The 22,430-nt window shown below is 51.2% G+C and overlaps 5 protein-coding genes across 5 annotated transcripts; all 5 read right to left on the reverse strand.

Annotated features, from left to right (window-relative positions):
- Window positions 1–107: 107 nt before the first annotated feature.
- Window positions 108–2,111, reverse strand: STEHIDRAFT_119295 (CC42_CANAL CELL division control protein 42). The gene is made up of 7 exons (XM_007301180.1): window positions 2,008–2,111; window positions 1,801–1,883; window positions 1,563–1,640; window positions 1,451–1,507; window positions 1,317–1,389; window positions 918–1,252; window positions 108–828 (listed from the first exon to the last, which is right to left on the reverse strand). The coding sequence occupies exons 3-7, from the start codon at window positions 1,608–1,610 to the stop codon at window positions 766–768; spliced, it is 576 nt and encodes a 191-aa protein (XP_007301242.1). The 5' UTR covers window positions 1,611–1,640; window positions 1,801–1,883; window positions 2,008–2,111; the 3' UTR covers window positions 108–765.
- Window positions 2,112–7,288: 5,177 nt separating this feature from the next.
- Window positions 7,289–8,496, reverse strand: STEHIDRAFT_74919 (uncharacterized protein). The gene is made up of 5 exons (XM_007300556.1): window positions 8,346–8,496; window positions 8,057–8,277; window positions 7,928–7,995; window positions 7,756–7,871; window positions 7,289–7,696 (listed from the first exon to the last, which is right to left on the reverse strand). Exons 1-5 carry the CDS (start codon window positions 8,431–8,433, stop codon window positions 7,437–7,439), a joined length of 753 nt encoding a protein of 250 aa, XP_007300618.1. The 5' UTR covers window positions 8,434–8,496; the 3' UTR covers window positions 7,289–7,436.
- A 228-nt stretch (window positions 8,497–8,724) lies between these two features.
- STEHIDRAFT_166485 (amine oxidase) lies at window positions 8,725–11,108 on the reverse strand (the record flags this gene model as incomplete). The annotated part of the gene is made up of 10 exons (XM_007301181.1): window positions 8,725–9,008; window positions 9,070–9,334; window positions 9,389–9,443; window positions 9,502–9,554; window positions 9,612–9,668; window positions 9,728–10,048; window positions 10,195–10,312; window positions 10,376–10,421; window positions 10,488–10,574; window positions 10,628–11,108. The coding sequence occupies 10 exons, from the start codon at window positions 11,106–11,108 to the stop codon at window positions 8,869–8,871; spliced, it is 1,623 nt and encodes a 540-aa protein (XP_007301243.1). The 3' UTR covers window positions 8,725–8,868.
- Window positions 11,109–13,886: 2,778 nt separating this feature from the next.
- On the reverse strand, window positions 13,887–19,188 carry STEHIDRAFT_93138 (uncharacterized protein). The gene is made up of 11 exons (XM_007301182.1): window positions 18,970–19,188; window positions 18,746–18,902; window positions 18,632–18,681; window positions 18,270–18,535; window positions 17,479–18,152; window positions 17,379–17,419; window positions 15,729–17,318; window positions 15,064–15,668; window positions 14,980–15,002; window positions 14,455–14,911; window positions 13,887–14,371 (listed from the first exon to the last, which is right to left on the reverse strand). The coding sequence occupies exons 1-11, from the start codon at window positions 19,174–19,176 to the stop codon at window positions 13,939–13,941; spliced, it is 4,503 nt and encodes a 1,500-aa protein (XP_007301244.1). The 5' UTR covers window positions 19,177–19,188; the 3' UTR covers window positions 13,887–13,938.
- Window positions 19,189–19,698: 510 nt separating this feature from the next.
- On the reverse strand, window positions 19,699–22,112 carry STEHIDRAFT_74928 (uncharacterized protein). The gene is made up of 9 exons (XM_007300557.1): window positions 21,845–22,112; window positions 21,665–21,777; window positions 21,478–21,578; window positions 21,304–21,400; window positions 21,058–21,201; window positions 20,425–20,961; window positions 20,109–20,365; window positions 19,881–20,023; window positions 19,699–19,812 (listed from the first exon to the last, which is right to left on the reverse strand). Exons 1-6 carry the CDS (start codon window positions 21,912–21,914, stop codon window positions 20,899–20,901), a joined length of 588 nt encoding a protein of 195 aa, XP_007300619.1. The 5' UTR covers window positions 21,915–22,112; the 3' UTR covers window positions 19,699–19,812; window positions 19,881–20,023; window positions 20,109–20,365; window positions 20,425–20,898.
- Window positions 22,113–22,430: the final 318 nt, after the last annotated feature.

Consider the following 22,430-nt stretch of genomic DNA (forward strand, 5'->3'; position numbering starts at 1 on the left):
TCAGATGTACTAACGGCCATCGCCACTAACCACTAAACCTAACGATTAGACTAACACCAAGCCCTGCCGCTGCGCCGCTATCCGCCTTGAACTTCTCATAAGTTATATAAGGGTATTGGATCCCTCACATGTACCCAAAAACGTTTCCCCAGATATGAACTACAAGGACATCCTAATCTGCCTGAAGTTGAGAAAGGAGACGGCCTGACAGGACAACCGAACGGACGGGGGAAAGGCGTACACACCGCAACACATGGTGATGGAAAAAATATGATGACCGGCACGAAATAGTAAGCCCGACTACTGCCCAACTGCAAAGCGTCTTTCTTCCAGCCCCTTGCCTGCTATGTACCGAACCGACGACCCGAACAGCGAACGGCCTGACCGAGCGATCGAGTGACGAAACACGTGGGAAATTAGGGGAAAGGATTGACGAGGGAGTGCTGTGAGGTCGGTTCGATTGGATGGGGCATGGGCGGGCAGGCGGACGGGCGTCTGGAGCAGGCAAAGCAGAATAGAGAGATGATGAAGAGAATGATAAGAGTCAAGACAAACACGACGCCAGAAGAGAGACAGACAGAGAAGACGGAGACAGAAAAAAGGTAATAGAGACAGGGAGAGACAGACGTGAAAGGAGAAGAAGTGTGTGATGTGCACGGGATATAGGGAGAAGATCGTAGATGGTCATGAGAAAGTGAAGGGACTATATGACGAACGGGCGGTACGGTCGTATTCGAGGGCAATATGAGGGAAGTATGGACTATATTAGAGGATGACACATTTATTCTTCTTCTTGACGACAGGAGGCTCAAGGGCAGCAACAATTGCCTGCAGGTCCGCGTAGTGAGCGAGTCCAAAACATGTGTTAGCAAAATTGAGGGTATGGCTTCGAAGGCATGCAGTGCGATCGTACTCACCTCGTCGAACACGTTCTTCAAACCCTTCTGGGTCAACGCCGAACACTCGACGTACTTCACTGCTCCGAGTTCCCTGGCAAGCCTCTCGCCCATCTCAGATGCGACGGGCCGCTGTTTCTGCCTCTGCAGCTTTTCCATAACTTGCGGGTCATCCCTTAAATCTATTTGGGTTCCCACGATAAGGCATGGTACCCCGGGGCAGTGGTGATGAACTTCAGGAAACCACTTCTCCTTCACGTTCTCGAAAGACGCTGGTGAGGTCACGCTGAAGCACACGAGGAAGACGTCTGTTTGAGGGTATGATAGTGGGCGGAGGCGGTCGTAATCCTCTTGACCTGGTGGGCATCGGCGATGGGGATCAGAACAGGGCATCACCGATACAGTAACGCGGTGACGTACCGGCAGTATCGAACAGACCAAGTGTATAGGGATCATCGCCAATCATCACAGTCACAGCGTAGTTATCGAAGACCTAGAGGAGGGGGGACAAGCTCGGAGCTTGATTCCGAACAGAACATGTGAGGCGGACATACGGTAGGGACATATTCGCTGGGAAACTTGTTCGTTGTGTACGAGATCAAAAGACAAGTCTAAGGAATGCACAATTAGTATAAAGAGCACATTTTCATAGGGGGTAGGACGCACCTTCCCGACGGCACCATCACCGACGACTACACATTTAATAGTCTGCATATCTCTTACGACTCCGAACGACTAAAGCGGCTGCTGGCGAGAGCAGCAGTTTAGCTATCACTCGCGAGATACACAAATGTCTTATGATGAAAGAGATGAAGAGATGGCGAGGGGGGGAATAGGCTAATTGGTGCTCTCACGACTGCGATAAAACAGCCGAAAGGGCTAGGACACAATGAAGAAGACAGACCTTATTGCTAAGACGACAGTGGGCAACTGCCTGGCGTGAAAAGAAAAGGGAATTGCTGAGGGAAGATGAGACCAGTGTGTCGCCTTGCGGTACGGAAAGTCGAGAGTTGTGTGGAAACCGAGCGCGAGTTGGAACGCAGTCGTCACAGGGCGGGTTGTTGCGGTCAGTTACTGATGGGATACCGAAATATTATAGAAAGAGACGTACAGCTCGCTCTGTCGAAGACAGGAGCCCGGAGACGTGTGCGAAGACGAGTGGAACGACGACGACGATGACGGGAGGAGGGTGGCTGCTGGCAGGCTTGCTGTGCGTGCTGTGGTCGACAGCTGTTGGCAACGACGAGGACGGCTCTTGGTCGCTGCTCGGCCTAGACGCCCCGGCTCTGCCGCCCATCGCCACGCGCGTCACAAACTGGTCACAAACACTCGCACACAAATCTTATTTCCGTCTTTCCTGCGCTCATCGCTATCAGATAGCCAATAACTCTAGGCGACAGCTACCTATCGCTACCAGTAAGGTAATACACATAGAACAAGAATATTTTGCACGTGCAAATGGATCGAAGAAGCAAGAGGAATGCGATAACTTAGACTCATAAAATCGGACCTCTATCTCCCAAGACCCTCTGGATGGTCGTCCAGAAAATCTAACCCCAGTCAGACTTAGTCATTAGCTCGCTTTCAACCGCTTCGGAGCTGTCTCATCTGTGTCTTCAACAGGCCGTCAGTCGGTGCTACTGTCAGTATGGTTCGTAGTTGAGATGCGATGGAAAAGCCGCATACCGTTTGGCACTGGCGGGTGCGCGAACCACGTTAGACGGCCATCTTTGGTTCCGGTAACGAGACAATCGTTGGCTGAAACACCGTTCCCGAAAAAGCTCTGAACGGCGTTAGTATTGTGAGAGCGGTCGTCAGTAATGCGCTTCTATAACATACGAATCCTTGACAGCACTCACTCCGACTGCCTCTACGATCGCGTCTAAGAGTTCCAAGAGAGGAAGAATGGCCGTTAGTCTCATCTCTCGGTTAGGGCTGTGACGTCTGTTATGGAATCTCACTTTCTCCATGATCTAGCCCGTATATGAGCTCTGCGTTGTCCTTGTTCCACACAAGGGAAGACCCATCCGCACAGCCATACACCAGCAACTGGCACTTGCTGACGAATGTTACACCTGATTCGTAACTGACGTTTTGCATCTGGTCCGCGTCCTTCATGGCATATACTTGTTCTATATTGCCCTTGTTGTCGTTCTGACGAATACCGACGAGGTGCACGCGGCCACCTAGCTGAGACACTAGGGCGTGCGTCCCCGCTGTGTTCACGTCGATATGATACCTGCATTCATATGTAAGTAGCTGGAAAGTCGATGTAGAAATAGATGTCCGTACACTTTGTTCTTGAGGAACGCATAAGCTCGAAGTGTACCATTTGGGACCTGGCAATACCAAAGAACGCCGTCCTTGGTACCACCGAGCAAGGCATCCCCATCCTCGACGAACCGAATTGCAGTTACATTCTGTCGCAAGATGGACCTTTGCTGCTGCCATTGACCTATACACCACGGAGTCAGTTGAGTCATCCGTGACCATCGCACAATTCACAACAAAACAGAGCTCACCTTTATTCAACATCCACAGCTTGACACCCAACCTTGGGATCGCCACAGCAATACGATCGTGAATGTACGCCATAGCCGTTGGTATGTCTTCTGGTCTGCGTTCAGGATTGCTCGGGTCAGCCACCTTTGACCAATGCCACTGATCGCCTTGTCGAGTCCACTTCGCTATTGATCCCGTCTCGCTCAGAGACAGGATCCCAACATCATACTCTAACCACATCGCCGCAACAACAGGAGCCTTATGCGTCAACTTCGCTATCTCCTTGAAATTGAGGTTATCCCACACTCGAATCGTAGAATCATGGCCTGCACATACAGAAAGTCAGCATGATGCAAGAAATTCTATGACACGGGGAGTACTGACAGTTGACCGCAAAAAAGCTACCCGTCGAGCTGAACATAATCCCTCTGATTCCCGGGCCATCGCCCGGCAAAGACATAGACCGCACGCTGCTCAATAAAGGACACTTCAATGCCGTCCGACGAACACGCGGCGGAGGTTCAGGAAGCATGGGTGCAGATTCTTCCATTGGTGGCGGCGAAACCTTCCGTTTCACCCCGCTCACAGTCTTAGGCGGAGATGGTGCCCTCGGCCGGGCGTCCGTGATACGCGGTGCTAACGGTGTAGCAATTGGAGAGGCGTGACGAGCTGTTAAGGAGAGCGTCGTATGCCTTAGTTCAGTTTAAGGATATGTGTGACGAGACGTACGATATCGAGGCATGGGTGCCATTGCCTTCGGTTTCTGTGGCAAAGGGTGCGCCGGCAAGCCCGATGTACTTGTTGTCGGTCCGTGCGTATAACCACTGGGCACCGCAACCTGCGTAGCGGAAGGTCCAGCCCTAGGAGCTGTCGGGGTGTTTATCGGAGGCCGTTGCACAGGATGGTGAGTGGAATTAGGTGCAACGTTGGGTGTTGTATGTTTTGTATCCGAAGGAGCACCTGCATGCTTGACGAAGTTAGCCTGTGAAGGCGCTGCTGTTGTAGAAATTGGGTGAGGGTCGCTTGTTGTCTGAGAGAACCCGGAGGGAGCGGTAGGAGTCGCTTGCGCTTGTGAGTGCTTCGGTGGAATGGCGCCCGTAGAAGATGGCGGCTGGGATAATGAGGTAGCGGGAACGAATCGTGGAACAGGTACGGCTGATGATGTTCCCGACATTGGTCGTAATGGTGGACCAGTGGGTGCATTGCTAGATGATGGGCCCGGATAAGCGGGGAGCGAGGAAGGCGATGCGAGATGATTCTGGTCTCGCGCTACACTCGGCGTTGATGTCGATCCTTGAGACATCCCGGACGTAGAGGTTGGCATACTCTGAGGCGGAAAAGGTGGCACTGAAGAACCATATGGCGGAAAAGAATTACCATTGGTATTAGGTGCAACAATGAATGAAGCCCTCGGTCCCGTAGGAGTGACAAGCCTCGACCCAGAGTTGATTGGCCTCGGATTCTGAGATTGGGACAATCCAGGGATCAGCGGAGACATAGGTCGCGACGAAGTAGACGAAGGTACAGGATGAGGTTGTGATACCGATATGTGCGGAAAGGCTCGAGAGGTAGGCGATGCGGAAGGTGGAAAAGGTGGATGTTGCATGCCTGGATGAGCAGGATGTGTAACAGCTACAGGCAATGACGACTTAGCAAGATCCTGATTTCGAGGGGTGGATTGGGGGAATGACGGCTGTTGCATGTGTGTAGGAAGAGCAGAGGACACGGGCCCTCTAGAGATTGCACCGCTGAATACGACAGGGTTGAAGTCTATCGACCCCGGTCTCGGATGGGACACCACATTGTGAGGGTGAGACGAGATAGATACACCTGACGTAGAGGTAGGCTGAGGGACAGGATCGGGCGTGTGAGGCTTCGGTGGCTCCGGTCGTGAGGTCGGAGACGGCAGCTGAGAAGGGTTATGGGGAGCAAGAGTAGCAGATGGCGGATTGGAAGGAATCGGATTGGAGTCGCTAGACGAGGTGAGAGTCAGTGTTGCAGGAGACTCTTCTCGCTTGACCCGAGCAACAGAGACAGGACCAGACACATCCTCAGACGTATTGGATAGTCGTGACTGAGAGGCGTGTATCAGTCAACACAGCGTGGGACACATACGAAAATACGAATGAGGACCACACACCTTATCGCTAGTCGTGTTCAATGATTCTGAAGTCGGCTTCTCTTGAGTACTGGGCCCTGGCGACTGTGACGGTAGGGACACGAAATCCGTAACGAACCCGCCAGACACAAATGGGTTTACAAAGGCTTTGCGATTTGCGGGCTTGGGTACAGGTGGCGTGGCAGACGAAGCATTGGCAACAGATGAAGGGTCTGGATCTTCAGGTAGGCCCCGAGGTGAGAGTTGTGGGGAGTCAGGGCTTATTTGCTGGACCTGATAGGAACGTGGAGAGGCGGTGAGGGGCTGTAAATTTGTCATGGAAGGTCGTTTATGGGGAACAATGCCATTTGATAAAGATTGTTCACTGGAAGGAACAGGGTCATGGTGTGAAGGTGGCGTTGATGGCGATGGGAGCATGCCATTCGTCTGTGTTGTATCGTCCTGTTCGTAAGCATGATCAAGAATATAGCTTTTGCGAGAGGTAGATCGTATGAAACTCACGTAAATATCCACTGGTAGAGTCTTGCCAGGGAGAGCCACTGGATCCGACGGTGTGCGGATAGGTGACGGAGGCGGGCTACTGGGTGGGGAATCAAGTTCCATGGGAGAGAGACTGCGCTCACGGTCCAAGTGCTGTATAGGAAGGAGGCTGTGCTCGTGTCCGGATGACTGAATCCAGCCATTATACTACATGCGTGACGTAGAGCATAAAGAGACATACCTGTTGAGTGTCTGGCAACGCCACGCGATCCAACAATGCCGGTTTCTCCTCAATAGATGTGGTGGAAGTATTGACTCCAGCGTCCTGAGTACTCGCGGGTCGAATGTCAGTCTGCGTCGCGCTGTGCAGATGTTTCGGAGGATCAGAGGTTTGAGAAGCCTGACACACTGTCTCTAGAGGCTGGGGGACTGCTTGCACCGACGACGAGGAAACTTCAGGCTGAGCCTGCACGCCAATAGATACATGAGGAAGAGGTTCAGGCTTTGGCGTTTCCGTTACAGTAGTGCTAAATGGACTTGAAAGGACAAGCTGGTAAGGGTTATGTGGTGGAGGGTATAGGGAACATAAAGCCGACCGTTTCATCCAGTTCTTACGCATCTTCGGCGGCATTACTTGCTCTGAGAGCACAGAATCTTCCTCTTCTTCGGCTACCTGCGTCTCCTCTTCTTCATCAGAACTCGAAGTCGCACCGAGCGCGTCTCCTTCGAACAACATTGCCTGATCCTTGAAAGGTCCATTCTCCACCATCAGCAAAATTTCTTTCCCCGGCTTCACTTCGATCCTCTTCTGTGCAAAAAGGCTGAAGTATACCGCTGGCTTCCCATCCCCTTCATCTTCAGAGTCTTCATCGAGTTCGACGCGTCGCAATACTACATGCGCTTTCTGGCTAGAGCCATGAGGGCGAAACCGCAAGTGTCCTTTAATGCCGAGAATGGAAGCTGCTGTGGGTCGCAAGAGGGATCCAGAGGGGCGAGGGTGGATGTCCCCCGGCATAGAGTAGGAGGTGTATAGGTCGTAGTAACCTCCAGAAGGATATAACGAGCTTGAAAGTGAGCGAGACGGTGAGCGAACAGGAGAACCGCCGCGTTCTCAAAATCCGTGCACCGAGTCGGCGAATGCCGGGCGCCACCGAACGCATGGGTGGCGTTGACACGCCGGACTTCTCGTCAACCGTGTCCCGCACAAATCCTGCCATCTTTGAGTGCTCTACGTCGACAAAAGCCCGACGATGTTTATCTACTTCGGTATTCTCTGCTGATGTCCTTTTGGCAAGCATACTGTAGATTTGAGTACAATGACTTCAGTTCGGTGCTGTCTCACCCGTACTGTGTACTAGGCCATCTGGGTCATACAAATATCCGAATAGATTCTACTGCAGTCATCTAAAGTACCGCCCTTTGCTCGAAGTTCAGTACTTTCAGCCTTCCTTTACATCCGGTACGCCATCCCTCCACTTTACACCTGCAGCCTCTGAAACCTCCATGGCAATCCTCCGGACGGCCTTCGCGTCCTCCAATGAGGCACCACTTCGGCGCGCGTTGTCCAAGTGCCAGTTTATCTGACGAGGTGTGTCACCAGCGATGAGTGTACCTACCAGCGTGTACGCAGTCTCCAGTTGGTCGGTCACCTCGAGGAAACCGTACACATGGCCGTAAGCAACGTTCTGGCTGAACATGCCTATATGATGCAGTCATTCAGTTGAAGCTCCACCTTGCAGGGGTAAAACAACAACATACCCATGTCTGGAGAGATCTTGTCAAGAAGACCCTGCACATTATCGCCTGTTTCTCCGTACAAGGACTTGAAAAAGGCCTTTCCTCGTTCCTCATACACCTGCATCGGCTGGGCATCTCTGCGCGTTCAAGGTCTCAAGTTCGGTACTTCTTGGTTCATGAATGAGCTACTGACCTTAGAGGTTTCGTGTCCCGAAGCTCATCGGGCGTGACCTCAGAAAGAGATACCAGTGCATTGATAGCCTATCATTGACCATCAGCAGTCAGTATACGCTGAGTATCTCTGAAACAGTCGTATCTTTACCTTGGAATATCCAGCCACCATACCAGATTTAAACAAGCAATCCCTCATCTTACGGGCTAGTAACAGTTTCTCATTATGTGCTTGCTCCTTTGACACACCGAAGTCTGCCTGAGCCTTCTCAAGCTCAGAGAAGACATGCTTGAATATCAGGGGAATGGTCTCGGGCCTATTAGCGGTGCTGAACGAGCATGACGCCACAATGTACCATGGATTCTTGAAGACTTCAAACGAGAAAGAGCACAAGATCAGTCGTAGACAGCCACAAAGATGATCATGATCATCAAATCACCATCAGCAGACGAGGAGAGGGCCGCCTTGCTAGATGGATACAAGGACTTCAGATGCGCGAGGAAAGTAGGTGGCGCCAGGTCTGTCATCGCAAGCTGCCCCAGGTAACGTTGTCTGAGATATTATCCTCGAAAACGGAGAATAGGATGTGGAGAGGTCACGTAATTGACCAGGAGGTGATGGTAAGGAATCAAAGTTTCCTTGGTTTTGTGATCAGCTCTTCGTGAAGTTCTTCTCGAAGCGGCTTCTATTGCACGTGAACGAGAATATGTGTGGCGGTGTGGCAGCACTGTGGCCCAATCAGCAGGCAAATGAATACTGAGGATATTTATGACAGAATGTTATAGGAAACGCATGAGATGAGGGGAAGTACACTTGTGAGAGCCATTTGGCACGAAGAGTTATTTTGTTAATACATCGACAAAGAGATAGGTAGGCAAGATGCATAAAGGATCGTGATCTACTTGAGAGGGACATTACGGAGACATGCATCAAAAGTAGAGGAAGTATACGCCTTGTAGAGCTCAATCCGTATCCATATCGTAAGGGGTAGCGTTCTTGACTTCCTCAAGGTGAGGCAGCTCGATGCACACATCTCCACGCATGCAATGAGCGATGTGTCCTGCCATTTTCCCGCCCTCATAGTAAGCACCGTGAAGATATCCTAGTCATACAACGAGTCAACTTACTACCCACGTACTGAAGGAAATATACTAAAGACCCACCGAAGAATCTCTGGCTGGTTGCCTCTCCTGCAAACCAAAGTCGATCCTCAACCGTGGCCCTAAGGTTTAAGTGATGCCCTGTCACCAGACTGGCTGGCCAATTGCTGAAGCTTCCGCGGTACAGAGGATCACTGTTCCATCGAGGAAGATAGAAGGCGTCCGGCTCGGGTATTGTCTCATTTGGGTACATCGAGCGCAGAACTTCAAGAACTTCCTCTTTGACCTGCTCGTCAGAATAGCGTTCAATGCGCTTCGCGAAATGACCCTATGAAGTCAAGTGGGCGATTAGACGTGTGCACAGACAAAGGACGAGACATACCGTGACTGTGACGAATAAAATGCCTGATCCAGGAAAGAAGTTCTCGTTGTCGAGGCTGCAGGGAATGATGAGGTGAGCAGGTACACATGACGAGCAGAAATACAACCGACTACCTTTGCCAGACTGGGTATCGTCCTCGCTCGAATTCGTCGGCATAAAGGGCAAACTGGGGGGAGCACAATATTTCCGTATGACCGAGTGGCGTAATCAATGCGAGTCTTACCTCAGTGTCAAACCAAAACTTCTCTGGGAACTGGAGGAAAATCTTCGTGTACGTTCCCTAGGAAAGGCATACAAATAATCAGGCGGAGAAGTTGTACAAGTCTTTGGACCGCTTACCATTGTCATACCATGAATTGCCTCTGTCTTCCAGGCCGGTAGCTCCGGTTGGAAGACCAAATCGTCATTCTGCAGAACGCCCAAACTGAAGGTCACAAGGGCGTAGTCCGCCGTTAGCACGCTTCCATCATTGAGCGTTATAGACACGCCGTCTTCCGAATACTGAATGACTTCGACTGTAGAATCCAGCATGAGCTGCTCCTCAGTGAGAAACTCTGCGGCCTCTGCGAGGAGGACACTCCCGAAACCTCGCTGATCAGTCGACATGAGATTATCACCAGAGAAACCGCCCTGCTCAGGATTGAAGGTGAAGTTGTTTGCCTAATGTGAAGCATAAGTCGACGAGATACAGTCGCCCAGTACCGACTCTTGGTCGCTGAACGCGAGGCGGTGAGTGTATAACCACACGAGGCCCGGAACGAGTCGAAACCAGAATGGCCCTGGCGTGAAGAAATCGATGACATTACCCAGGATGATGCGATCCACGACGTTTCCTCTGGGCTTTCTGCGTATTCCCAGTCGAAGGAATAATATTCAGCGGCCATCTCATGATGTGTCTTTGGTTTCGCGCCAATGAGAGAATAACTAATATGCGCGCTCATATCAGACTGCTATCTCAGAGGGGGCACGAGCGGGAACGGAGCTCACCCAATACGAGATGTCGTATCGACGAGGCCGTCGGGCACGCGACCACCTATCGTAAGATTATGAGAGCGCCGTCATGCGCGTGAAACAGAAAGGTTTACGAAGAGACGCTCACCGGCCCCAGCTGTCAGTTTGACATACGAGTCCACAGCTTCGTGAAAGACGTCCAGATAGTCGATTTCTCCCGTGTGATCATATGTTGCTGTTTCATCTTATCAGCTCCCATACGAAGATGACGGGATGTCGGAGACATACTCATACTCCCGAAATAATCACTCAGCTGCATTGTCAGATTGTGTTTCTGAGCCAGCTTGTAGATGGGATTCGTTGGTCCATCTCCAGTCTGCGTGCCGTGGATCCAGTTCGCCCCCGCCTCTAGCACATATTCTCTCCCAGAAGCACCGAATGTGAAGTTCTTCATGCGGCCTCCTAGTTCTGTGCGGGCTTCAATGATGATGAAGTCATCAACACCCTGTTGGTGAAGTGTCTGTGCCGCATGGAGTCCAGCCACTCCGCCACCGAGAATGAGAACTCTGTTGTCGTTCGGACTAGAAGCAGGGGGGACTGATGCTGTCGTTGAACTTGACAGGAAAGCAAAGCGAACAGAGTGGAAGACAGTAGACAACCATAACCATGTAGCCGGAGAGAAAGCAGTACCCAGGACTGGAGGGATGGAAAGGGATATAGAGGAGAAGTCCGCCGCTACCACAGGCTCTGATATGAAAGGAATATACATTCAAATGAGCTCTGCGAGGGTAGTGGAGAGGCTTCGGCAGAGACTTGCTCCTGAGCAGGTCACAGTCTCTTGGCTATATATACGCGACCGTAGACGAAAGGAAGCGCTTCGAGACAGGGGACGGCAGACATGCACAGCGCATGTTGAAACGAGTGTGGCTTCGATAAGCAAGGTCCGAGAGATACGATGTTTGGAGAGAAACTGCGTGTCTCCCGCAGGCCACCGGCATGAGAGGATAGCGAGGGAGAGAACGAGCACTGTCGGCTGTCGTGCGAAGCCGCTACGCACGGATCGAGCAACCACTGGCATTACATGAAAGTTTGCGAGTAAGTAGTGGCCAATAGGGCTCTCGAATTCAGAGAGCAAATGCCTGCAAATGTCACTCGGTCAGAGCTGTGGTGTCAGAGCGCCAGCCTCGGGTAAGTACCACGTCGGACAGTCACCAATAGGGAAGGGAGTAGAACGGTTGAGAAGCGGCAGCCAGTTTCCAGACGCAGCTGACGGCAGTCTCCCTCGTGGCATACCCCAATTTGGAATATTGGCCGTTCGAAAGCACACACCTGCGTCCAATCTGCGTCGAGCCAGCGCAATTTAACTTGTGGCGCGAACTTGTAACTTGACTTGTGAGTACCGGCACTCACCCATTGCGTGCTGGTTCAAACTCCGCTGTGCCGCGTCTCGCTTACTCCCGTAGCCGAGTGGCTGCAGGCTGTCACTTACGAACATTGCAACACAACAAAGGCAACAGTGTGCATAGTGACACTCAACATAGCTATGCCTAAATTCATCTAAAATACTTTTCTTTAATTTGGTCGCGACAGAATTTTCTAATTTCGGCGTGAAGGAGCTACACAACAGACCATACGCTCATATCAAATCACTCGAGGAGAGTGAAAACATTCTGTCGCGACCAAACGAAGTGAATGTATGTCAAATAATATACTAGAATTTACAGGATTTACTGGTGGGGTGCACCTTGCCCTAGACGCGCAAGGTCTCGTACATAGGTGCCACCCAGCCAAATCGGTGAGTCTTACTGTGGCCCGCGTCGAAATGGGATGCGGCTTGCCCGGCAGCTTTCAAAGTCCGCCAATTTGCAATGGACATGACGCTTGGTGGGAACGCCGGTACTCATGACTTGCCTGCCAAATCGGGCATGACTTAATGGAACGAACTTGTGGCACTTGCGTACCTCTCACTTGTGGCGCACTTGTGCTCCTATAAACCTCGATAACCATGTAGCTCACCAGCGATGTCACCCATAAGTATTACCCCTGGTATGCGCTGCATTGTTATTCTCCCTCTTCCCACGTTCACGTGTATCTCAACTGTGAATCTTTGTTGCTCCTACTCCAAGTCGCTCATCGATCACTTTGTACCAGTTATAGCGGGCTTAAAACTCCACTGCGTGACATTTTGCGCGATGATATCTCGAGCTAGCACTGTAGCTGGAACGTACCCTCGAAGATTTGATTTTTCTCGACGGGCTATAGATGCCCAGCATGGCGATAGGGGGCGTTGCAAAGATGGACCCTTGGGATTTCTATTGATGATATAGCCCTCCCGTTGAGGTCAATCAGCCTGAGAGTGGTAAAATTCACACGTACGGGTTATACTGAGTGGAGACTCGAAGTCATTATGACCTCTTGTTCAACCATGGTAGAAACACTGGTCTTTTGTCATCTCGATCTTTAACGGCGTACGGTTGTACGCATCTCTTCACTCTAGTTTTCCTGGTCGGTATGCGTCCGAAATACCTTTTCCGCTGCTACGTTCAGTACACCGATCAACTTATGGTATGGTGTTTGGTGCACTTGTGCTCACTTCTATCAAACTTGTATGACTGCAGCAACGCAAGCTTGAGCAAGCTTGTACGGCCAAGTTTTCAAGCAAGCTTGTAAAGCATGCACGCTAACTTGCAAGTCAACTGAGGTAGCCTAGTTTGTCAAACCAAATGTGATCGTTGAGTGTATATCTAGTCGCTATAAAAGTCTTGTTGTACTTGGATACTGGGGATGCCCAAGTCATCGCTATTGACATGCTACAAGTGATAATTTAGTGAACACCAGTAGTGGAAAGCTCATCATCAGTCCGGGTATTTGTTAGGTTGACTAATGTGTCCGCGGATGCAGCATCTACAGTATTCGGGTCCTTACTTGTGATGTCTACCGAGACAGACGACCAGCTATGCATTGGAGTACACTCGATTGTGTACGTGAACTAGTCGAACGCGTGATCACATGTAGGTATGTCCAACGGGGTATGGTAAGTGCTATAACAGTGGTAGAAGGACCTATTAACGCCTCATAATCTCGAGGAGTTCACAAGCGTGACAAGTTATACAAGTTCGGGAACACAAGTTTGACAGCCAAGCGAGCTTGCGAACTTGCAAGTTAACGGGGACAAATTAACTTGTAGAGCCACAAGTTTGCGCAAGTTAAAATGTGAACCCTCATCTGCGTCGATAGGCGGACGTATGAGCGAAACTGGAAGAGAGATAACATCGCTGCGATTGCTCAAGCAGTGTTCCTGTAGCAGGCCATCCTCCTGTTCTAAGTGTAAAGCAAATCGATACGATGGGTCGTAATAACGCCGCCCAGACGAGAGACTCACCGTCACACGGCGGAGTGAGGGCATTGAATGTCATACAAAATTAGACTCTCCACGAGTGGGCGCAGGTCGCTGTCTGGCACTTGTGCCATTGTGCCAACAATATGCCGACCTCATGAGCAGAGACTACCAGATAGGATAAATAGGGATACTTCATGTTGTAAGGTAAAAAACAATCGAACGTCCTGAATGAATAACCCTGGGCCCGTGCCCACGACCTTTAGTCTGCCCCGTGGTAGACCATGATCATGTTCTCAACCTGCTCTTCTTCTTCACGATTCATATCTTCCTCGTACTGGGCACGATCTTGCTCCACTTCCTCTTCAGGGTCCTGAAATTTCTCCAATTTCTCTCTGGCAATCGCAGTGTACCCCTCCTCTGTGTCAGGGTCCGGCGATTCCAGAGTGTTCGTAGGCGGCTCAGTATCTGGTGCAGTTCCAGCATCTGGCGAGGTCAAGGGCGGTTTACATGCGCACACTCGTTGAAGTGAGTGGGGAGACTCGAGATCCTGAAGAATGAGGCGAGCTCTCTCAGACGCAAAAGCTCGCGCCACACCGATGCTGGAGGCAGTGAATGGCCCAGATACGTCGACATCATGCACCACAACGTTGATCGTGTCGTTCCTAGGCGCGTCCTCGCGACTGCGTGACTTGCTGCACATTTATTGAGAAGGCGAAGATATGAACGATCGTTCACCGAGCTGACGAACGTGGATGAGAGAAATGGTAAAACATACCGAAGACATATCCGAGTACATCCTGCCTTCGCCGTCCATACCATCAACTCTGACACCGGATCCTTCGGGGTATCAGGACTGAGAAGCTCCAGTACGTCGTTCATAACGCCCTCTGTCACGGCCTGCGCGAGGTCCCAATTCCACCCTGAGTCCACAAAGACAGCCCCAAGAAGACTCTCCAAGACATCGCTGATGGCTTTCGGCGGATCGTGCGCCCAGGCATTCAACACCATATCCTCGTAAGAAGTTTCCTCTAGGGTCGGTAGATATTTTCCCATAGCTATGCTAAGGTTGGTCTCGTTCACGAGCATAAGCTTGTGTAGACCGAGGTGCTTGACTGCGATGGAAGAGAGGACTGGGGCACTGACGGCTCGTGCTCGAGCAGTCGAAAGTTTCCCCGAAGTGGCGCTCGGAAATTTGTTGTATAAGTAGGACATGACCGTGAGGTCGATCACGGCTAGGGGAAATAAGCATAGGGTTTTAGCCAATGCCTACCGGGCAGAAAGAACGCAAATAGACACTGACCGTCGCCCAGAAATTCTAGGCGTCTGCGGGAATGCTCTTCGGTGAGAAACATCGAATGGCACGCGTAAGCTTAAAAGGACTAACTGGTAAGACTGACCACCCGTAGCGAACGACGGGTGGGTCATTGCTTCCACTAACAACTCTGGATTCCGAAACGTGTATCCCAATCTCTCCTGCAGAACGTTGAATAGTACCCCAGGTCTTTCGGCGGAGGATTCACATTGCTTTCCGAATCGTGTAAGCCATGGAATGGAACCTCCGAAATTCAAGCCCAATGCGGTACCCGCCTGTAGGGCCATGGGGATACCTCCCGTAGCATAAGCTGCCCCCAATGTAGCCTCCATGCAGTCTTGCAGGCTCCGTCGCGGGAAACGCCGATGTACAAGCCTTCTTGGTCGCGAAGATGGGGGCGGTAGAGGTACACGGTCTGTATCTTTTACCGGATGACAAGGGTGGTGAGGTGCTGGGCCGGAAGGGAGGCAGTATCGCCAAGTCGTTTCATTGCTCGTCGACTCCGTATTCAGGAATGACTCAAGCGATACAGCTTTGGCCTTTCTGAGCAACGTCATGTTCGAGATAGCAACTTGTCGCAGAACGGAAAGTTGGCCCTCGTGCCGCCATGGATATTTGTTGAACACATGAACGGACGTGCAAAGCTTTAGAACCGAATCACCCAGAGTTTCGAAACGCTGCAAAGGTCTCATATGTAAGCAACACGGTCGGATAAAACCTGAGCATACTGTGCATACCTGATTATTCCATCCTGTACGAGCAGCTGGAATAGTATATGCCTCGATGAGCAGGTCTGTGTTAATGGGCGGAAGGCCTAGCGCAAGTTGCGCGGATTGGGCACGAAACACGTCGTTGATACGATGCAGAAGTCGAGGAAGAAGCCCAAACGTGCGATACAGCGACGTCGAAATTGCAGTCCACCGACAGGAAGATAGAGGAAAGATGTTGGTGTCGATGTCGTCGACATCCATTGGCACCGCGTCGTCCGGTCGGGAATGAAGGTGATAGATGCCAGAACATTGTAGCTTCAGTCTGCGGGCCTCCACGAGTACTTCGTCGTCCTTCAGTACGACAGAAAATTTCTTCCGTTTGTACCGCGCCCTGAGCCATTGCCCGTAAGTTGTAAAACCGGCCTCCCGCGCCATCGAGCCTTCTGGGAGCATTGATGAGGGCGTTAGATCGTATCGAATGCGATGAAGTATGAACGACCGCCCGTGTTCCCATCGGTTGGTACACAAAAGTCGACCAAAGTCCTTCTCGCTGAGTTGTGTGCAGTCGGAGCAACCTAGGCCTATTGCTACGATACGCTCCATAAGCTCGAAGTCAGGCTGGTTTTCATGTAGGACCAGAGGGACGAGGAAACAAGTCAACGGTCCCGCCAAAGGTCGCGTGGTAACACACCACCACAATCCCCATGCCATAAACTCCTGCAGAACTTGTCGCTGCCTATCCTCCTTGAGAGGATCTGCATCGAAAGCAACCGCCTCCACAGCGCCTGTCCGCACACCTGTGCCTTCCCAAGAGAGTTCGACCTGTGGAAGGTGCGTTCCGGTGACTAGACCAGCCACGCGTTCGCCGTCGACATAGACAGTATGGAGCCACATCTTGATGCCTAGGACGAAGGGATCTCGAACATCGACGTTCATCATCTGTGGAATCTGCTTGACATCGATGTAAGCGGCTCCGCCCGTGGACTCCTCCGCATCCTGCTCCATATCTTTTACACTCCTCGCTGGAAGCAAATATTCATCGAACACGTTCAAGCCGTACAGTGCTTTCACCGCAAGAAACGCCACGGCACGTTTAGCCTCTCTTTTGGAACATTTTCCTGGGCCCGTGTACTTCAGGTGTCCATGAGGTAAAGGAAGGGCAGAGGGAAGAGTCAAGGAGCAGACATAGTATCCCGTCTGGGCGATGTTGGTAATGTACGTTGGCTTGTACGTCCGCGTGAAGTTATCGGTAGGTATAAGAGCGCAAAGGCGCGACAGTAGATCGATCGCGTTGTTGTAGGAGAGGACCGCTTTTGTGTCGGAAACGACGAACCGTTCTCTTTGAGCGAGATCGACTTCGTTCGGCTCGTCGTCTTCGTCGGAGCCCATTCCACGCATAGACGTGAGATTGGTAGGCGTTTCTGAGGCAGCTGAGGCCGAAGAGACTGAGCTCAAGGAATCGATTTCGGCGAACCTCTTGTATCGTTCGATTGCGGTTTCATCTCCTTGTTCGACCATGATGACGAATGTGGAATCCTTATGTCGTGCCCGACCCCGAGATTGGACAAACCCCACAAGGTGCTGAATGGAGTCAAAACGGACTACGACGTCGCAAGCCTGTAATTAGAGTGAAAACATTAAGCTGGTAATTGAAACACTATGGGATCCGTCACTTACCGGAAAATCAAGTCCCTCTTCAGCTACCTGCGTAGCGATTACTGGTACCATGTGTGAATGGAATTATCGAGAAGAACACGAGTAAGGGGCGAACACCCACGCAAATTGATAGAACGCTTTCTGAACGATTCCAGGACTCTGTTTTGTTCTCCCGCCTTCATTCCCTCTCCTGTGTCGCTGGCATGCCCAACGAACTCTGCGCACCGCACAACTCCTTTCAACTCATCCACCTTCGACAGCAACCGTGCTAAGCCGGAAGCGACATGTCGCTGCTCGACAAAGACTATGCCTTGAGAGGCGGGTGTGAACTGATTTCGTAAGACCTCGACTAGGACGTGGACCTTGGGAGAGCACCACGACAGATCAAAAACCCAACCAGGGGGGAACTGATTCTCCGAGCTTGGTATGGAACTGCCGTGGACGGGTCCAGGCATCTCGAAGAGAGGGGAATATTCGGTGATCAGGTCGTAGATCTGTCTCATCTCAGGATCACGTAGGAGTTGCTCGGGAGTGGAAGACTCTGTGTGCATTGCCTGGAGCTGAGATCGGAGCCGTGACATTTCGTCGGCTTGACTAGGTTGGATAAATTGTCGCAAACGGTCACTGAGGTCTTTGTACAGGAAGGTTTCGGCGGCGTAGGGCCCCAAGTTACGCAGAGCGGTCGTGTAGCGCGCGTCAACGATTGCCCAAGGAATGGCGGGATCATCAAGAGGGGCGACTGGCAATGCATAGGACCCGGCGGCTTTGATGTCAATCTCTAGCCGATCGTAGATTCTTGGGTAGGGGTAGTCAACGTATTCGGCAGGAGGCAGGGGGTATTCACAGAGCGTCTATTGATCCCGGGTCAGTGACGCCACACCTTTTTCGCCCCGCAGAGTTCGAGGTATTAACGGTGCACAGACCTCCTTCGGTTTGGGGGAATGGTGCCCAAGCTCTTCGTGATGCATTTGGACAGTGATGGCCTTCGCAACGAGGTTTGCTTCGAGCTCTTGAAGGTCTTCCTGGGCGCGGCTGGGGCGCCATACAACACTGGCCGTCATTCCAAATATCTTGGGCCTCTGAGACGGTGAGCAGTGTTTGTACGAGTCTCGCATTATGACGTTGTATGGATGGTTGAGGCGAGTATGGTGGCATTCGTCGAATATAAGCAAAGACACCTAGACGTCATATTTATGTGGCGCCATAATCAGCCAGTGAGATAGACAAGCCAAATCAGCGTTATAGTACAAACACAAAATTTTGATCTTTCTTACCTTGTCTATACTCCAGTGCGAGTGGGTGAGCGCATTGACAAAGACTTGAGCTGTTGTCATTAATATCAGCCTTGGTCGTGCCTATGTGCAATCATAGTGCGAATAGGCAATCACCTGTCATAACGACGATATCGGCGCTGTCAAAGAATTTCTTCCATTCTGCTCTGTTGAGCATGTCGCCGGCAAGAGCGTCGCCGCCATGTACCTTTCGAACTCTGAGTGACGGTAATTGTTTCTCGATGAAGACGCTTTGCTGCTCGACGAGGGGAACCTGGGGGTAAGAATATCTATAGATTAGCCATTGATCATAAAAGTAACCGCAGGGTACAAGATCGTACCTTAGGTACAAGGAAAACAACAATTTTCCCGGCGGATAGGTGCGATTGAGATGTTATAGATTTGATGAGCAAGATAGAAATGTATGTTTTTCCTGACCCAGTGCCCAGGACAGCAATCACGTTGGAGTGTCGCGCACGGATAAAGATCTCTTCTTGGTATTGACGAGGAGTAATGTCGCCAGAAGTCGTAATACAGTCGGGTTGCATCGCAGAGAGTTGACTCGGAGTAGCAGGATTTGGACTGAGTAGTACAAGATTCTCTGGTGATACAGGACGGACGGGTGTTATTGTGGTCGTGGCCATGAAGAAAATACAGTCGACGAGAGAGCAGTATACAGCAGATTGCGCAGAAATACAAGAGGCGGACCGTAAAGTTCTAATTCATGTGGCGGACAACTTGGTGGCGGACGTCCAACTTCTCGTCTGAATTACTAGTACTAGCGGATATCTCCGGACCGTGATGCTGCCCCCAGTAGCGTCAGCAAAAATAAATGCGACAAAACCACAGAGATTTCATGGTTGATTCCGTGCTCAGATGATTGAGAACCATTTTTATGAGGAAATATAGGTTGTGCGAAGAGTTGGAAGACAAGCCGAAAAGGAGGAGAGGTGGAACCGCCACCGATTAGGAAGTATCCGAACGCGTGACGTCATTTGCGTCCGTTTCCAAGGACCACTCGCGTTGCCACACTGACACGCTTTGTTCCTTCTGTGCCGATACAAGAAATCCTTGTACCAACTCCCTCGTGCTCTTATAACCTTTCTGCTCTCCACGCGCGTCTCTATATCCACGACCGTTGCGTCAACCCACAACTTATTTACAACAGTAAACCATCATGGCCGGTACGCTATCCTTTCGTATCTGCTGTATGGCTGGAGGCAGACGCGCTCATCGTTATCCCCTTTCGCAGGCAAAAAGCGTACTTCTGAGGAGGCTGGCGTCACCACGCGCGGCAATGCTAAATCTGCTCGTACCAAGGGCGGAGACACGTCTCCAGCCAAGGAGGCCAAAGAGAGCCCCAAGTCCAAGGGCAAGAAGAATGGAGGGCCCAAGGTACGCAAAGCTGCCAGTATTATCGACGACAGTCGCGTCGAGTCTCTCCAACTGACGCGTCATACTTTGTATTTTGCTTTGATAGGCCACTCTGACGAGCGACGAATTCAAAGCACGCGCTTTGCCGCTTCATATGAACGTTACACACACCCCTCCCGCCCTCTCAGAAGACAAGGACACCAAGCCTGCTGCTGAGGCTGACCCGGGCTTCATTGGCACCACGGCGCTTACACCTGCGGTTTTCTCGACGGGAAGCTACGGCTGGAAAGGCAGCAAGAGGATCACCATCGAGGTTGAAGATCCAGAGAGCGGAAAGAAGGAGAAGGTTCAAGTCATGCTGTCGTGAGTGTCTCGTTTCTTGGTTGTGTCCTGACATTCTGTCTCACGCGTGCTTTCTCCAGGATCAACGCGACTGTCATGGGAAGCAAGCCTCCTGCCAAGGGCAAAAAAGGCGGAAAGGCCGCCGAGGAAGAAGAGGAAGAAGAAGAAGAAGCAGTGGACGAAGAAGAGTGAATGTCGTCTCCCGTCGCACCCATATGTCGAGAGCAACATCCTGTGGCTCCTGTTCAAACGTTTACGACCGGTCACGATTATCTTGCTTTCTGTTATTCTGTACTTTATCTGTTGCTATGCTGATGTTACCGCCTCGTGTTGCGTATACCAGAGCGTTGGATCCTTTTTTTTTTTTTTGGTTGTAATGCCGATAATATATGTTTCTCCCTCGAGATACGACGTCCCAAATATAAGTAATTGCGCCCAGAGAAACGAACAAAACACCCATAACCCAAAGAACAAGACAAAACCTCCAAGCTCTCGATACTTTCGGAACTGCACTCGAATTATACATCCCTTCGCTTTCGTAGACAAGCCACCGCTCAGGCCTGCGCAGCCAATGCCGACACTTGCGCAAGCTCTGCCGAAGTTGCGTGTGGCGCGTTCTATATACCCATGGTGAAGGATGGAAGGATTGCGAAGACAAAGCAAAGCAAATCAACTGAAGACTCATATTTTCCCCCGAAGGAAGAGAGACTGACCTTCACGACCTTGCCCAACTGATGCTCCACTGTCTCCGCGACGCTCAAGGTTTGGCCTTGAGCAGCTTTCACGCGACTGACCTGCATCTGGAGGAAGAATTTCGGGACTTTGAGGGTGTTCAAGATAGTCGTACCCGACTGCGACTGTAGTGTGGCCCGTCCGCCCCATGATGAAGAAATGCAGAGTCAGTGGTGCACGCCCTACTTGTGACATCTGCCAGTAGAACAACTAGCTGCAGTACGTACGCGAACGCCTGCTTCGACAGCGAGATAGTCGTTCAACTGATCCTGGAGCGCCGTAAGGTTCCCTTGTGCGGGATCGGTGGGGGTCGTGAACGTGGCGCTGTAATGCAACGGGGCATATAAGCATTAGTGAGAGAAGTGCGAGAGCGTGAAGAGGCAATGGAATTCTGAACTCACAGAGCAAAGCTCAGAGGGGATAAATCGGACTGCTGGAAGTCAATCGAGCTGTAGGCAATTCCGCCCGAAATCACGTCCGGCACACCAGTCGTCACCTCCGTCTATACCACACAGCACACCGCAATAGCGAAAATAAACATCATTTAGAATCGGAAACCAGTCCGACGACACATAGAAAACGACTGACAGAGGTATCACAAGTAATGACCTTGGCCAACGCTGGGACGGTATCCGCCACTTCTGCGGGAAGCGCAGTGTCCCCCGTAATGAAGCACGGATTCTGGCGCTTCGATGTAGGAGCTGAACGGAAAGCAGGAGATGGCTTGTTCATTAATAACGCGTTTCAGACATAAAGGGAAGTAAATACCAGCAAGACACAGCAAAGCCCATGTCCCAACGAACACGGCAGCACTAACGACACGGAAGAGTCCCTGCATATTCGTTATTCACGCAAGAAAAAATCGACGTAAAGACCCAAGCAAGTTGACTACGAAGTGACCCGAGATGAAGGGAGAGGAAGACGAGCGAAGGAACCAGTCCAAAGTAAATGAGAGTGTGACGAGGAAGAGGAGCTTGTCCAAAGGTGAGGAAACCGGTCCTCGAAGGGTGAATGAAGGTCGAGTGAAAAAGAGCGACAAAGACAAGGAACGAAGGGATGGAGAAACAATCTTCTCACTGGACGGGTATTTGTACCCGAGGTTGACCAGGGGTGAGCCGGTAAAGCTTGGCATCCATGTGGGTATGTTTCTATGCCGACAACATCGACGATGGTCGGGAGCAAGTCGTGACAAAACGCAAGATGATTCGTTCGGAATATCAAGCATTGGCAAGCGCGATAGTCTCTTGGGAACGTATAGGTTTATGCGACATAACTGTGTGTGATCAAGTGAACATTGCTTGGGAAACTTGATGTCAAGGCGTACAACGGCTCATAAAGTATGCCAGAGGCGGTT

The sequence above is a fragment of the Stereum hirsutum genome (genome assembly GCF_000264905.1).
Source record: "Stereum hirsutum FP-91666 SS1 unplaced genomic scaffold STEHIscaffold_3, whole genome shotgun sequence".
In the NCBI taxonomy this organism is placed as follows: Eukaryota; Fungi; Basidiomycota; class Agaricomycetes; order Russulales; family Stereaceae; genus Stereum; species Stereum hirsutum.

Coding starts and splice junctions, on each gene's coding strand:
- STEHIDRAFT_119295 (XM_007301180.1), bottom strand. CDS start 1,610: ATGCAGACTATTAAATGTGTAGTCGTCGGTGATGGTGCCGTCGGGAAG. Junction 1,508..1,562: donor GTGATGGTGCCGTCGGGAAG/GTGCGTCCTACC, acceptor TGCATTCCTTAG/ACTTGTCTTTTGATCTCGTA. Junction 1,390..1,450: donor CCAGCGAATATGTCCCTACC/GTATGTCCGCCT, acceptor CCCCTCCTCTAG/GTCTTCGATAACTACGCTGT.
- STEHIDRAFT_74919 (XM_007300556.1), bottom strand. CDS start 8,433: ATGACAGACCTGGCGCCACCTACTTTCCTCGCGCATCTGAAGTCCTTG. Junction 8,278..8,345: donor CCTCTCCTCGTCTGCTGATG/GTGATTTGATGA, acceptor TCTCGTTTGAAG/TCTTCAAGAATCCATGGTAC. Junction 7,996..8,056: donor TGGTGGCTGGATATTCCAAG/GTAAAGATACGA, acceptor GGTCAATGATAG/GCTATCAATGCACTGGTATC.
- STEHIDRAFT_93138 (XM_007301182.1), bottom strand. CDS start 19,176: ATGCAACCCGACTGTATTACGACTTCTGGCGACATTACTCCTCGTCAA. Junction 17,319..17,378: donor AAGAGGGACTTGATTTTCCG/GTAAGTGACGGA, acceptor CTCTAATTACAG/GCTTGCGACGTCGTAGTCCG. Junction 15,669..15,728: donor GTACAGGATGGAATAATCAG/GTATGCACAGTA, acceptor AGACCTTTGCAG/CGTTTCGAAACTCTGGGTGA.
- STEHIDRAFT_74928 (XM_007300557.1), bottom strand. CDS start 21,914: ATGCAGGGACTCTTCCGTGTCGTTAGTGCTGCCGTGTTCGTTGGGACA. Junction 21,579..21,664: donor TCATTACTTGTGATACCTCT/GTCAGTCGTTTT, acceptor TGTGTGGTATAG/ACGGAGGTGACGACTGGTGT. Junction 21,202..21,303: donor CTGTCGAAGCAGGCGTTCGC/GTACGTACTGCA, acceptor GCCACACTACAG/TCGCAGTCGGGTACGACTAT.